This window comes from Kogia breviceps, chromosome 7, assembly GCF_026419965.1.
Source record: "Kogia breviceps isolate mKogBre1 chromosome 7, mKogBre1 haplotype 1, whole genome shotgun sequence".
Classification (NCBI taxonomy): Eukaryota; Metazoa; Chordata; class Mammalia; order Artiodactyla; family Physeteridae; genus Kogia; species Kogia breviceps.
In genome coordinates this window covers 39,324,549-39,339,462 of record NC_081316.1, presented here as the reverse complement: position 1 = coordinate 39,339,462, position 14,914 = coordinate 39,324,549, and the positions used below count along the sequence as shown (strand labels likewise).

General features: G+C 45.2%; 1 protein-coding gene across 18 annotated transcripts in view; it reads right to left on the bottom strand.

The window, feature by feature from the left end:
- The window catches only part of PLEKHA7 (pleckstrin homology domain containing A7), a 242,947-nt gene that overhangs the window by 47,125 nt on the left and 180,908 nt on the right, over window positions 1-14,914 (bottom strand). For 14 of the 18 annotated variants that reach the window (XR_010841356.1, XM_067038143.1, XM_059069813.2 and 11 more), the window contains one exon: window positions 1,970-2,440. Coding sequence is in view for 17 of the 18 variants with exons in the window: in XM_067038143.1 (XP_066894244.1) it covers window positions 1,970-2,440 (471 nt within the window). In the remaining variant the exon portion in view is untranslated. The remainder of the gene's footprint in view (window positions 1-1,969; window positions 2,441-14,914) is intronic. The other 4 variants (XM_067038151.1, XM_067038157.1, XM_067038147.1 and 1 more) reach the window with 1 other exon arrangement.

Genomic DNA, 14,914 nt, shown 5'->3' with positions numbered 1-14,914 from the left:
AATAGGTTTCTCAAACTTAAAAGTCCCCAAAATGGAAACCCTGATTTACCCCCAAAACTTGTTCCTAAGCCTTCCCCATCTCAGCAACCACCCGGTTATTAAGTCAAAATTTAAGGGGTCATCCTTGTTCCTCTTCCCCTTCTCTTTTCCTGCACATCCAATTCACTGACAAGCTTTTCTGTTTCAACCTCCAAAATGTACCTCAAATCTATTTCCATTGGCACCATGCTGGACTACTGCAACAGCCTCTTCCCTGGGCTCTTATCTTCTTTGTGAGTCAGATCACATTTTACCTGTCTAAAACCTTCCAGTGGCTCTCCCTATTGCTTTTTCAAATAAAATCCAAATTCCTTACCTTGGACTATGAGGACCTGCACGATACAACCCCTGCCAGCTTTCCAATCTCACTCAGCAGTAAGGTCACTTAGAACTACCTCCTAGGGGGGTCTACCTAGCCCAGCACCAAGAATAGCAGCTTTCCTCCTCTGTGTCCTTGGGCAGTAGCTATTTTCAATAAAACACAAAATCTGATCAAACAGAACTGACACCTGGTCTGTCCCAGGAGGGAATGGGAAGGTATCTTAGCTACAACACAAAGGGCCTTCCTTCTCCTAGTCTGACCCACAACAATGTCTACCAACTGCTTAGGGAGTTTCCATTAACTCCCAGTGAGTTCTCCACCATCTAACCTCACAATAGCCCACCTGGACCAGATTAAAGAAGTTACACAACCCACACATGCATACAAAACCCACGTATTCACAACAGCCCCACCCACCTAAAAAGAGGCCTAGCCTATTCCCCTTGGAACACCACCACCTCCAGACCCCACAGTGGAAAGTGTGGGTCTCACAGCAGGGAGAATGGAGAGTGGCACTTTGTTCAACATTTTTTTTTTTCTTTTTTTTTTTTTTTTTGCGGTATGCGGGGCTCTTACTGTTGCGGCCTCTCCCGTTGCAGAGCACAGGCTCCGGACGCGCAGGCTCAGCGGCCGTGGCTCACGGGCCCAGCCGCTCCGCGGCACGTGGGATCTTCGCGGACCGGGGCACGAACCCGCGTCCCCTGCATCGGCAGGCAGACTCTCAACCACTGCGCCACCAGGGAAGCCCCGAGAGTGGCACTTTAAAGCATGTGTATCAGGCCTGTGGCAGACTTGGCCTGAGCTCTGACACATCCACACATCCACTGTGGCCCCTCCAGCCCTTGGCGGGCTTTCTGAATGCAGCACAACTTTGCTGTCTCGTCTCCAGTCTGAGGTTTGTTTTAGAAGCCTGAGGATGGCAAGGGGGATTTGCTGTCTTCAAAGTGAAGACAACACACAGTGGCTTCTAAGGACAATGTGGAAGCTGAGTGACCCTGAATTCTTCACATTCATAAATGTGTCCTAATTAATCTAAAATTATAATAAAATACAGACAGTGCTTTGCAAATAGCAAGGGATGCATTCCCTCTAAATAATTAAAACCACTTCTTGAAGGAATGGGTATAATAAAGCTTAATGTCAACAGTGCCTGAGCACTTCTCCATGTGCCTGGAATTAAAAATGGATCTGTATTTACTCTAGCTGCTACAAATATTTCCCGGATGCAGAGAAGTAGCTAAGTAAGAGGAGAAGATCAGTTACTGTCTACATGCCGACAGTCTCAAGGCACGCTCCCTGGGGAATGGGAAACCCCTACCCCCGATATAATCTCTTGTGCACTTGGGAGACTCACGGACCGAGTCTAAACTCTGCATTTGCCACTTATCTGTGTGCCCTGGGCTGGTTCCCTCACTTCTCCAAGCCCCAATTTCTTTGTTTATAAATTAAGGCTATCACCCCTCCTTGCAAGGCTGTTGCAGGGATTTATGGAGATAACAGAGGTAGAGTTTAAGGCCGGCATGTACCAGCATGTGCTGAGTAAGTGATAGCTACTCTTATGACATTTTTATGCTCATTAGCGGCAGCGATCCTGAGTCCATTACTGACCTCCTGCTGTCCACCTTCTGGGCCTTTGCCCACTGCTCCACGTGCGCCAGGCTGCTCTTCCTCTGGCTGTGCTTCTCAGGCTTGGTCCTGGAAGTAAAGGCCCGCTGGTACCCACCAGTCCCATTCTGCTCTCCTGGGCCAAATGTGCCAGGCAGCACACCATTCCTCTCTGACCTTTGGGGCTGAGCCTGCTGGCCTCTCGGGCCACAGGGTAAATCCACGAACAAGGCATCCTCTTCGGCTGGCGAGTACGGGGACCTGGCCTTGCTCCTGTCCCGCTTGCCCTCCAGTGGGTCCCTCTGGGAGCGGTACCGGTCTTCCCCATGCTCCCGCCTCTCGAATCCAAAGGAATCCTCGTGGTTGCGATGAGAACAATCCCTTGCATGTCCGGGTCCCATGCGGCCACATTCTCTACAGGACTCTGTGTGGTTGGCCTGGGGGACCGCCTGCCGCTCCACTTTCTCCATGTCCCTGCAATGACAGCAGCACGTTCAGCCCAATCCAGACTGGAACCCCCAGCCAAGACTCCCCAAAGGACACACTTTACACTCCAATTACCTCCAGGCCTTTGCATGGTCTCTTCCCTCTGCCTGGAGCTCCTTTCATACCTATCCCCTTACTCTGCTGGCCTAACTTCTACTCCTCTGGGATCTGGCTTAAATGTCACCTCCTCCAGGAAGCCACCATACACACACACACACACACACACACACACACACACACAGCCTAGATCAGGATCTCAGCTGACCCCACTATCACACTAATCACACTGGACCATAACTGCATGTTTACTCATCTAGTGCCCCAAAAGACTATGAGTTCCTTCAGGCCAGAGGCCCAGCCGATCATTCATCGTATGCCCAGAACTTCCATGAAGTAACGGTACAGAATAGGAGCTCTATAAATACCAATGAACAAATAAATGGTACATGTGGTATTCTCATGCCTTTCCCTTTTGCTGTTTGTCCACCTGTCTGTCTGGGGCAGGTCAGCTTGGATAGAAGGCTCCTGAGCCCAGGGTCTCTCCCACTGGCATCCAGCACAGCCCAAAGTACAATTAGCAGCATAATTAACATTCTTCCAAGATGGTGAGTAGAGAATTGGCACAGCAACCTCTTTATATGACTACTTATCTATCTCGTCAGGGAACTGCTCAAACAGGAACGCAAGAACGCTGACCTGACAACAATTCTCTGAAGTATTATTAGTCAGATTTCAGAGATAAGGAAACTGAGGCACAGAGAAGAAAAATGATTTGCCCAAGACCATACTGCTGGGAAAGAGAGACACCAGGGCTTACTCCCAGGCAGACTGCAGAGCCCATGTGCTGTAGCCACTGATCTCTACTGCCTCTCCAAATGCATGTCCATGATCTGCACATATGCAGACCTGGAAACTGCAAAGGAGAACGGGGTGGGGGTGACAGGGGAGGACGTGAACCGAGGCTAAAGAGCTTCTGGGGCATAGAGAAGGGCAGGTTTCTTTCATGGCCCATCTCGCACTGGAAGCTGCCTTTCTCCCCACCTCCTTGGGTCCTAGTTATGTCTGTCGCCTCATTTCTTGATACCAGAGAGACAGCAGCAGCAGCTCCATAAGCTTAGCAGAATTTAGACTGGGGAGGCAGGGGAACCCACTCCAGCCTAGCTCAGAAGGACCAGAAAAATTACCAGGGAACCTTGAATGGGCAGCTGGTCAACTTGTGCTCCTTGGTAAAAAGGTCCTGGTCTAGACATCCATCACTCCTTGAAATGGCCAAGCCTGAGGGTTCTCCATTTCAACAGGAGAACGAACAATGGAAATGCTGCTGCATTTACATCTCGGTGGCCAGACCTCAGGTGTCCCTGCAACATACCTCAGAACCTCAGCTACCAATAATCAGCACTGATTCAGGGCAGATCAATCCAGTCAGGGAGCTGGTTAAAATGTCAATGTAAAGTGAAAATACAAACCCTAACACAGGTCTGCTTCTTAGTGTGTGCAGGCCGAACTGTTGGCCTTAACTTAGGCATGGAAACTGAGAAAAGCAATCTCACATCTCATGTCCATGTACTCGTGACTTCTCCATGAAAACCCAAAGCTTTGTGGCAGTGGAGGGGGAAACAAGCTTGTTTGGACTTCCTTCTATCCACCACTAGGGGACATCTTCCCCCCCATCTCCCACCCCTTCTTCTAACAGTGTTTCAATTTTCATTTGGGGATCACCCTCCCCCACGCTCAGTCCTTGTGATTTAAAAGGTGCTGCTGACTCTACAAGTCCTTGTGGAGCTGAGGCTCCAAAGTCTTAGTGACTGGCTCAGAGGCTGACACATCACCCAATCCAGGCCAATCAGAGTTAGCTCTAGGACTCTGGAGCTCATCTTGAGCTGCTACGACTACATGGGAAGCAGCTACTTGAGAGTGAAACCAACACCAAGAAAAGCAGACGGAGAGAAATAGAATCTTAAAGACTTGGCCTGAACGCCTAGATTTAGCCATACCTAAACCAGATATATCCTTGGACTTTTGGTTGTGCATCAATATATTGTTTCTCACTTAAGCTAGTCTGAGTTTGGTCTCTTATTACTTATAGCAGAAGGAGTCCAATTACATCATTTTATAATGACATATTTAGATGGTGATCTCCAAGGACCCTTCCATTCCTAAAGTCCAGTGAGTCTATAAGCTCAAGTAGTAGGAACATATGGGAAATATTCAGGGGCCTGCACTTTAAGAAAAAGCAATTCTTACCTTAAGTTTTTAAAGGGACGACTGTGTCCCACAATGTACACATTACAGGTTTTAACTTTGTCTTTCTTTTCTTCCTTTAATCCTCCCTCCCATCACCACATCAGTGTAACCCCAGCCTTCAAGTCATCTAAGTTGGCCTTTATCTTCTCTACTGTTTCTCAAATTCAGGAAACCACCCCTTAGTGGTGTGCTTAGGCTGCTGTCTAGAAGATTAAAGCTCTGGCTGCCCTCTGGGTCACACCCCAGCCAAGATACTGAAGCTTTATAACCTGCTTACTCCAATTGTGAGATCGAAGTAACTGTACCTCCTCGCTATTCCCACCACAAAGATAAACAGCCCCTTGTCGTAAAAGCCATGTAGTAAAACAAATATGCACCTAAATGGATGACGTTAGAATTGAAGGGAAAAGAGGGTTTCTTCAATCGACAGGTGGTACATATATACAATGAAATGTTACTTAGCCATTAAGAAGAATGAAATAATGCCATTTGCAGCAACATGGATGGACCTGCAGATTAGCATACTAAGTGAAGTAATTCAGAAAGAGAAAGACAAATACCATATAATATCACTGATATGTAGAATCTAAAATATGACACAAATGAACTTATCTATGAAACAGACCCACAGATATAGAGAACAGACTTATGGTTGCAGGGGGTGGGGATCTGTGGGGATGGATTGGGAGTTTGGGATTAGCAGATGCAAACTATTATATATAGAATGGATAAACAACAAGGTCCTACCGTATAGCACAGGGACCTATATTCAATATCCTGTGATAAACCAGAATGGAAAAGAATATGAAAATAAATGTATATATAACTGAGTCACTTTGCTGTACAGCAGAAATTAACACAAGATTGTAAACCAACTATACTTCAATAAAATAAATTTTTAAATGAAATAAAATAAAATAAGAGGATTTCTTCAACTTCAGAACCCGGAGGTTGTGGGTACAATGTCTTAGCCGAACCAACAGTAACAGGGATTTTTCTTTCTTTACCAATCAACTTCCATGTATTTATTGAGAACCTATATATCCCCACTGGTACAGGCACTAGGGGATATAAGAAAGTAGTAGAGAAAACAGCCTCTGCTGTCAAACCCAGACAATCCTAAAGCCTGATTTAATCATGGTAACCACATTTAATACTGTTCTCATAAGCTGACCCCAAATCATGGAGTTTGCCAATCTTTTCTAAACTTGGAATTAACTTATAACTACAAATATTAGCCCCTACTGTGTGTGTACATATGAGTGTACACACTCCAATACATGCCAACACGTCCTGAATATAAAGTTGATTGAGAAAGATAAACCTTTTTCTCAGATTGACCACCAGCATTTACTGCAAAACAAATCTTTAGAGGATGGCTAAAAGAATGGCAGTCTGCTTGCTACCTGGCAGCTTTCTAGGCCCTAATACTCGGGGTTATGAACAGCTTCTATTTCCACAGCTGCTGGGACTCACCTCAGATAAGATGGCCTTTGGGTCCAAAACGTTCAGGCTCTGGCTGCAGGTAAGAAAGGTGAAGGGAATGTTCCCGACTCCCACACCTTACCTGACAAACATTTAACTTAGTAAGTTACAGGATTTAAGGCAAAAGTGTTTTTTGGTCTTCTCCCTGTCTCCTTGCATTCCCACCAATGTAAGACATGACTTCTCAAATCAGGAGATACGTCACAATAGATTTGCAATGCTCAATTTACCACAGGGGTGGGAAAGAATGAAGTATTCCTTGGCTTTCAGTGATGGTATCATTCAGAGAAGTTGGCCATGCAGGGCACAGATGTTCAGCTAAGACGACACAAGCCTTTCTTGTGCGGGTCATTACTATCATTGTGAGCACCTGGAATCAGTGACTATTCAAAAACACAGGGAATTCCTGACATTTGGTGACCATTTTGGCCACATGTGTCACTTCTCAAGCTTGACAAACCCAGAGTGCATAGGATTAGAGACATTCAGACCTGGATTCAAGAGCTGGCTCCAGCCCACAGAAGCTGGGTGACCTTGGGCAAGTTCCTGACCTCTCTGGTCTGAGGTTCCTCATCTGCAAAATGGGGACAACCCCCGCCTCCTTGGGTGGTTTTGAGGATTAAAGGAGACAATGCGCAGAAAGAGCACAGCACCGGGGCTGGTGCATAGCGTGTCCTCAAATATAAATGTACTGGCTTCCAATATCTATTCCCTCCTTCTTCCTTGCCCCAGTTTTTTCAAAGTGGCAATGTACCCAACAAAAAACTTACATTTCCTAACCTCCCTTGGAGCTGACGGTGTAACATAAATCTAGCTAATAAGATGTGCACAGAAATTGCTGGATGGGTCTTCCAGGAAAGCCTTTAAAAGAAGGAACGCTTAGCTCTCTTAGCTAACCCTTCTCTTCTTCCTGCCTGGAATTTAGACTCTATGCTGGATTGCAAGGTGACAAAAATGAGGATGAAAGCCACCTGCCAAAATCTGGGTAGAAAGTGAGAAAGAGCCTGGGTCCCTGATAGCATCATGGAGCTACTATATTAGCCCAAATTAACTGACTCTGGATCCCTGCTAGTGAGACTAAAACCCAATTTGATTATGCCACCCTAAGTTGGGTTGTTCTATTACTGGCAACCAAACGCAATCCCTAACTGATACCAGGGGCTGAGCCCACCATTAGCAGGGACTGGGCTCCCCCATTTTCAGCACATCACAGCAATGCTTTACGTCTGCTTAGAGAAAATCCTTGTTTTCCCCTGCAAGTGGGAAGAGCACCTATCTCAGACTGAAGATACTTCTATCTTATTCCTGTCCTTCACAAGAACTTGGAAGTAAACAAATCATACCAAGCAGTTGTACACTGACTATTATTTTATTCTGCCTCCCAACCCTCTATCTCACCAGGAAATAAGGAACAATATTTACTTCTATCTTAATGTTAAACACACACACACACACCTGAAATCTCATTCAAAGACTTGGGTGAGAAAAGGAACGACAGCTTGTAGGAGCTTGGCTGGACCTTGGTCCTGTTGGCAGACATAGCCTTCCTGTTGCAATCCCACTGGAGGATCCCTCCCTACTCACCATACCTAAATGACCAAACTAATAGCCCAAGAACAAGGGTCAGGCCACTGATATCCTTAGAGAGTCCGGTCTGAGCCAGGTCAAGGGCAGAAGTTCCTCAGCACTGACCCCAAGGCTCAGGAGGACAGTGGGCTCGAAAGCTACAATCCACCATGAGCACAGTCCATAGACTTGTATAAAAGGCTGAAGAGAATGGGCCCAAAGTCTGGAGGGAGCATGAAGGCAGGCTTGTTCAGTTGAATTAGTTCCTAGATTTGAGGAAGGAAATGGCTGGAGAGAAATGGAGAAAGGAATTGGTTTCTACTTTTCCCCAGAGTTAAATAGGGCAGTTCCCCTGGGATGGGGGAAGATAACTTGCTGCCTTTCACGCTCTGCTCTAAATAAACAAGAAGAGGGCCTGTCCTCCCCCAGAGAAGAGTGAGACTGAAGGATAAATGTAACATCAGACTCGCACCTGAGGCCATCACTTGCCTCAGCAGAGTGGCTACTGGCAAAGTCCCCTGTGAAGTTTTAAGGACCTGAGAAACCAGACGAAGAAGAAAGGAAAGATATATAATGGCTGACAGGTCTCCTCATTTTGTTCATTCTTGCCCGGAGAATCTTTCCCTCTTCCTTCTAGCTGGGTAAGTAATGCTCAACTGTCACAGCCCAACCTGAGCCAGTCTGGAGTTCTGGCACGCACCAAGCTCACTCACTTTCCATCTCTCTACGGCAGTTACAGTCTGGGTCATTCATTTTTTGTGGCCAATGCTTGGTTATTATATGCTGCGTCCTACTGTGTGCCAGGAACCTGACAGAGTCCATCTCTAATCCCTAAAAAATCTTGCAAGGTCAGTACTGTCAAGCCCAGAGAGGCTGAGGGCACTCACATGAACACCAGATTACTTATAATAAATTGTCTCTACTGAAAGACATGGACTTTGGTGAGCACTTACTAACTGCAGAAGTAAGTTAAGCTAAGCACTTTAAATATATTATCTCTTCTTATCATGGCACAAAGCTAGAGATATTATTGTTTCATTATAGGTAATGAACGTGAAACTCAGAGAGGTTAAGCAACTTGCTCTGAATATGCAACCAGTGGCATAAGCAGGACTCAAATTCCATCTGATCCAACTCCAAAGCCCTGCACCTGGGCTGAAAACATGTCTATAAATTCCTTCTGTCAAGGGTCCAAGGGGCTTGTCCAACCTCAGGTGTTGTCCTGCCACACTTTAACCAAAGTGATCAGAGTTTGGAAGGCCAAAGATTCCATGCTCTGAAGAGAGTGCAGATAGCCAGAAACGTGTGGGCCACTTCTGAGCAGGCTGATTCCCCACAATCATTCCCACAGCAGTGCTCAGACTGCTCTCAGACACCCCAAGTCCTTATCTGAACATCTTATAGGCAGAAGTTTTCTTCATCCATCCAACCACCCGGATGCCCAGCCAGCCAAACATCCACACACTCATCCATTAACTGAATGCTTACTATGTGCCAGGACTATTCTCATTTTCAAGGAGCGTACAGTCTAGCAGAGTGACAGTGAGAAAGCAGGCCAACATAACTTTGACATGAAAGTTCTATGCATAAGGAACAAAAGAGTGCTGTAAGCAGAGGCATCTGACACACTGAGGGTCAAACAAGGAAGAAATATGCAAAGGCTAGGACCTGAAGGCTGTGCTCAAGTGTTCTAATAAGGGTGAGGGCCAGGGGAGCAAATGAGCAAGGCCCAGAGGGATGCTGGGCCTCATGATACGGACCTCCATCTACCTGCCAGAGCTCATCACAGTCTCTTCTCCCCCTGCCTCGCTTTGATTCAGCCACGACTCCCTAGCTGTCTGTTCCTTGAATAAACTGAGCTCATTCCTGCCTCAGGGCATTTGTAAGTACCATACCTTCTGCCCAGAATACTCTAAGTTTTACACATGCAACTTGCTTGCATCAATCAGGCCTCACCTCCACACCTTCCCCATATGGAGGCCTCCCCTGACCACCCAAACAAAAGTGGCTACTCCCTGCCCTTTAGTCCCTACCCATCTCATCACTCCATTTTACTGCCTTCATGCATAGATCATGATAGAAAATCATCTTGTTGATTTGTTTGCCTATATATGGTCTCTCTCCCCCTCACCCACCCAAGAATGCATGGGACTTTGCCTCTCTACTGAAGACTGCTGTATTTTTCATCATGCTTAACAGTGTCTGACGCACAATATGCCCTCAATAAATAACTGTAGAATAGAAGACTAAGTGGACAACAGCACAGACAAATGCACCCAATTCAATAATTTGAGTATGGTTGGGGCCGAGAGGATAAGGAATAGCATAATGTGAGCCAAAGGCACCTGCAGGGACCAGACTCAGGCAGGGATCAAAAGCCCTACTGAGGAGATTGGACTTTATGCCAAAGGTGACTAGGCTATAAGTTCCTTCAGTCCCAAGACAGGACTATAGTTACACCACAGACAGAGAGGTTTGGAAACTGATAAACAGAGATAAGTTGTCTTCCGATAGGCCCTCCTATCTGAATTGCCTGTCAGTTTTGTGAACTGTAACGACAAGCTGACCTCCTTGCTTAGTGCTTTAGCTTACTGGAAAGAACAAGACATCCTTAGACAAGAGAAGACCCAAGAAGGCGGGGGTCGTCCCCATTTTGCAGATGAGGAACCTCAGACCAGTTCAACGGGGGGGAACTCAGAAGACAAATGTCAAGGAGGCTGTAGAGAATCAAAAACCAGAATCCAAAATCTGGTAAGTGGAAGAACATGGAAATAGGGGAGAAGAAATTATGGACAGAAGGAGGTAGAGGGCAGGCTCTGGCCACAGTGCTTGGTGCTCCTTACAGCATAGGGCTGGGGTCTCAAGAATACTTGTCTATCAAGAGACCCTGAAGCCTGTGTAGGAAACCAGAGGACAAAGGGAGGAGGTGCAGCAAGGGTGCTCAGCACCCTCTGTGGTTATAGGATGTAGGAAGAGGCTGGAGGAGGAGAGCGGCGAGGGGCAGGCCGAGGGACAGCACTGCAGGGAGCCTGGATTGCTGAGCCACAACTCACACTGCTAGGGGACGGGCACATCCTGGCAAGGGAGAGAGTATGATTTGCTCACAGGAGATTCATCATCAATGTAATCCAGAGCATTAACGATGAAACTGGAAGGGTGCAAAGGAAAAAGACCCAATGACATTGTTAAACCAAACCCTATGGAAGCTAGCACATCTGAGATGGAGTATCAACTATGTCTTAGGCAACGTGCAAAGTAAGCACTTTATACACTCATTTAATTTAATCTTTGCAAAAATCCGATAACTTAGAAAAACTGAGGTTTAAAAAGCATACCTAAATTGCACAAGTGACACAGCTAGAAAGTAGTAAAGCTGGGATTTAAACCCCAGTCTACCCAACTTCAGAGACTAAACTCTGGGAGGAGTTAGTACTTAAGGCAAAAGAAATTGATACAGTAGGAAGAGGCCTGGATACTGGTTGTTTGCATCTCATTTACCACATCCCATCAAGTCATTTCTCCTTCCTCTGCCCATAACCCTAGCATTACTTGGGAATCCACACCTACCTGGCTCTCAGTCCCCATGGTCTAGTTCTCAGAAGTGAAGCATGTATCCCAGGTCTGTGCCAATCAGTACATGCATTCCCTAGCCACAGTGTGTGATTTTGGGAATCAATGTGACCTAAGCCTGTCTAATCAGAATAAGACCTCAGAGCTTCTGGATAAGACTCTGGCTCTTTCCTGCTGAACTTAACTTGGACAACACAAGTCTGAGGCTACTGCAGCTATCTAGCCACCAGGTCCTAGATATGCCAGGGACCTCCACATGGAGTTTAAGAATGAATCCAGCCCAGGCAGGCAGAGCCTGAGAGAATTACTTGTAATGATACTGTCTGAGCCTTGAACCCAGCTGTTTCTAGAGCTAGAAGCTATCCTGAACTTTTCATTGACATGAATCAATAAATTCCTCCCCTTTGAAGGTAAATTTGCATTTTCTTTTACCTGCAGTCAGAAGTCCTAATGTACCACGAATAAGGATAGAAGCTTTTGGGTGAGAAACAAGGAGGGAGAGAACAATCACTTGGGTGGTTGGGGCCACCCACATAACAGAGATGGAGGTTTTGCAGAGCAGATCACCAAAGTGGAGGAGAGGCAAGATGTAGTCCTGCATGATGAATACTTCTAACTAACCAAATGACATCTTATTCTGGTAAAATAGAACATTTAATAAGTCTGAATTTCCTTGGCTGACAATTTTATCTCTTAGAAAATTAAGAGGAAATGCTATTCTGCTTTTCGTCTGCATCAGAAGGTATAACAAGTTTTTTTTTTTTTTTTTAAATGGGGAAGAAACCTTGGGCAAAGATGATTATGGGATTTTAAGAGTTTATTAAGAGCATAGTAAGAACACATTTTAAAAGTTCAGAAAAAAGCTAGGGGCAATACAAATGGCCTGAGATCTGGAAGGCAGCCCAGTGGAGAAGGGAAGGAGCCCCTCTGAAACCAAAATCCGATAGTTAATTACAAAATCTTCAGGTAGGAAAAAGTTTAAAAAAACAACAAAAAAAAAATCCTAATCTCAGCTAGCAAATTCATCCTGAACGGTTCAAGGCAGACATCACTTATCAATCACAGCACTTTTTCCTATTAAGCCTGATCTCATTCTCAAGTTATCTTTGACCCAGTGCCCTAGTCAGGCACGAAGAACTGAGCAAAGCTGGGACACAAGAATGAACCCATTTAACATTGCTAGTAGAAAGAAACCAATGTAAAAACACAGGGAGCTCTCAGAGCTCACGTTATAAAAGGACACAAGAAATGCATCAAGCAGAGATAAAATACAAATCCAGTGGAATGGGCCTACATGAATGACTACGAAAATGGTAAAGTCTAGAAGGGAATGAGGTTTGTTTATTTAAAGCAAAGTAAAAGAAAACAAAAATTTCTATTTTCTAAGAATTAAAATAAAGAAGGGGAGAACTTTAAAAAAAATATGAGACATAGGTATCTCTGCTTGGGAAGATGACCACAGCACAAATAAAGTTGAATTCTTCAACTTCTGGATTTAGTTCCTTATCTTCATCAAGATGAATGAACTTCATCATGAATAAGAGAACAACCTTGGTTAGGAGAGACTGAAAGACCAAGGTGGGGAGGAAGATGGAAAAGGCCCAGCTGTTAGCACACCAGGGCCCTAAGGGAACTCGGAGATGGGCTCAAGAAACCTCTCAGGGGCTTCCCTGGTGGCGCAGTGGTTGAGAGTCCGCCTGCCGACGCAGGGAACGCGGGTTCATGCCCTGGTCCGGGAAGATCCCACGGGCCCGTGAGCCGTAGCCGCTGGGCCTGTGCATCCAGAGCCTGTGTTCCACAATGGGAAAGGCCACAACAGTGAGAGGCCCGTGTACCAAAAAAAAAAAAAAAAAAAAAAAAAAAAAAAAAAAAAAAGAAAAGAAACCTCTCAGGTGATCTCTGAGGAATCCAAGAGAACAGGGAAAATGCCAGAATATTACAGACTAAATTACAAGACTGGAGAGCCTATAACCAACCTCTGCAATAGGCTAAGCTGCATTCCTAACTGGGCAGATATCAGCACATGTAGGAAAGGAAGCACCAAGGAAAAGCAAGCAACTCGGTAGAAAAATGGGCAGAGAATAGGTACCAGCAATTCAGTGCAGAGGAAATACAAGTGGTCAATAAATATAAAAGGTCCCTACCATCATGAAAATACACATTAAAATAACCAGATACCATTTATATACACAGCAGCTCAGCAAAAATGAAAAAGATTGATAATATCAACTGTTGGCAAAGATGTGGGGAAATGAGCGCTCTCACTAGTGGAATATACAGCTTTCTTTAAAGGGCAGTTTGGTGGTATTGATTAAAATTAAAAATGCATTGTATACTGACCTAGCAATCTGAAAGCCTCACACATGCAGAGGCTTGTAGAAAGTTTTTCATTACACAACTAACTACAACGGTAAAAGAGGACAAAAAATAAGCTATCCAAGATATGGCACATGCTTAAATACATTGTGGTACCTCTACCTTATGAAGTACCATACAACAGTCAAAAATAAAGGTAGCCCATATACACTGATACAGAATGATTTTCAAGATCAATATCATTCATGCTATTAAAAAAGCACAAAAAACCCCTCTATATTTATATAAGCACATACACGCACATATATGAATAGAAAATAGTTTAAAAGGATCCCTGTTAACTTGGTAACAGAGGTAACCCTGGGAAGGTGACCAAGGATATTTCTCTTTACTTTCTGCATTTTTTTTTTTTTTTCGGTACGCGGGCCTCTCACTGTTGCAGCCTCTCCCGTTGCGGAGCACAGGCTCCAGACACGCAGGCTCAGCGGCCATGGCTCACGGGCCCAGCCGCTCCACGGCATGTGGGATCTTCCCGAACCGGGGCACAAACCCACGTCCCCTACATCGGCAGGCAGACTCTCAACCACTGTGCCACCAGGGAAGCCCCTGTATTTTTTTTTAATTTTTAATTTTTCTCGCCTTTATTGTGCTGATTTTTTTTTTCTTTTGGCCGCATCACGTGGCATGTGGGATCTTAGTTCCCCGATCAGGGATCGAACCTGCGTCCCCTGCATTGGCAGTGTGGAGTCCTAACCACTGGACCGCCAGGGAATGTCTTCACTTTTTGTACGTACGTATGTATGTATGTATAAATAAATAAATAACAATTTTTTTTAAAAAAAGAATGAACAACAGAAACTAGGAAACAGTGAGCATGTACACTAGGATTAAGTCATGTCAAACATGCCCAGTTTCCTTCTCCTAGGATGAAGGTGGAAATGCCAATGTCACTCTGAACAGAGTACCTGCAGGTTAATGGCACAGGCTTTCATATCATCATTATGGACACAACAGAAAAATTCAGGCTGGATGACAATGCTAAGTAGAGGCAAACCTGACCGAATACCTGTAGTTAAGAGTTACTGATTCAGGGACCACGGGGAAACCTCCAGGACAATCTTTGGTCCTGTTCTGTTCAACATATTCATTCATTCTTCCAATCTCTCACTTACTCACTCAAGAGACACTATATGTCTTACTATATGTCAGGCGTGCAGAATATACAAAAGGTGATTCCCACCTGAAGCCTAGGATACTGAAAAATAGACAGAAAAAAAACCC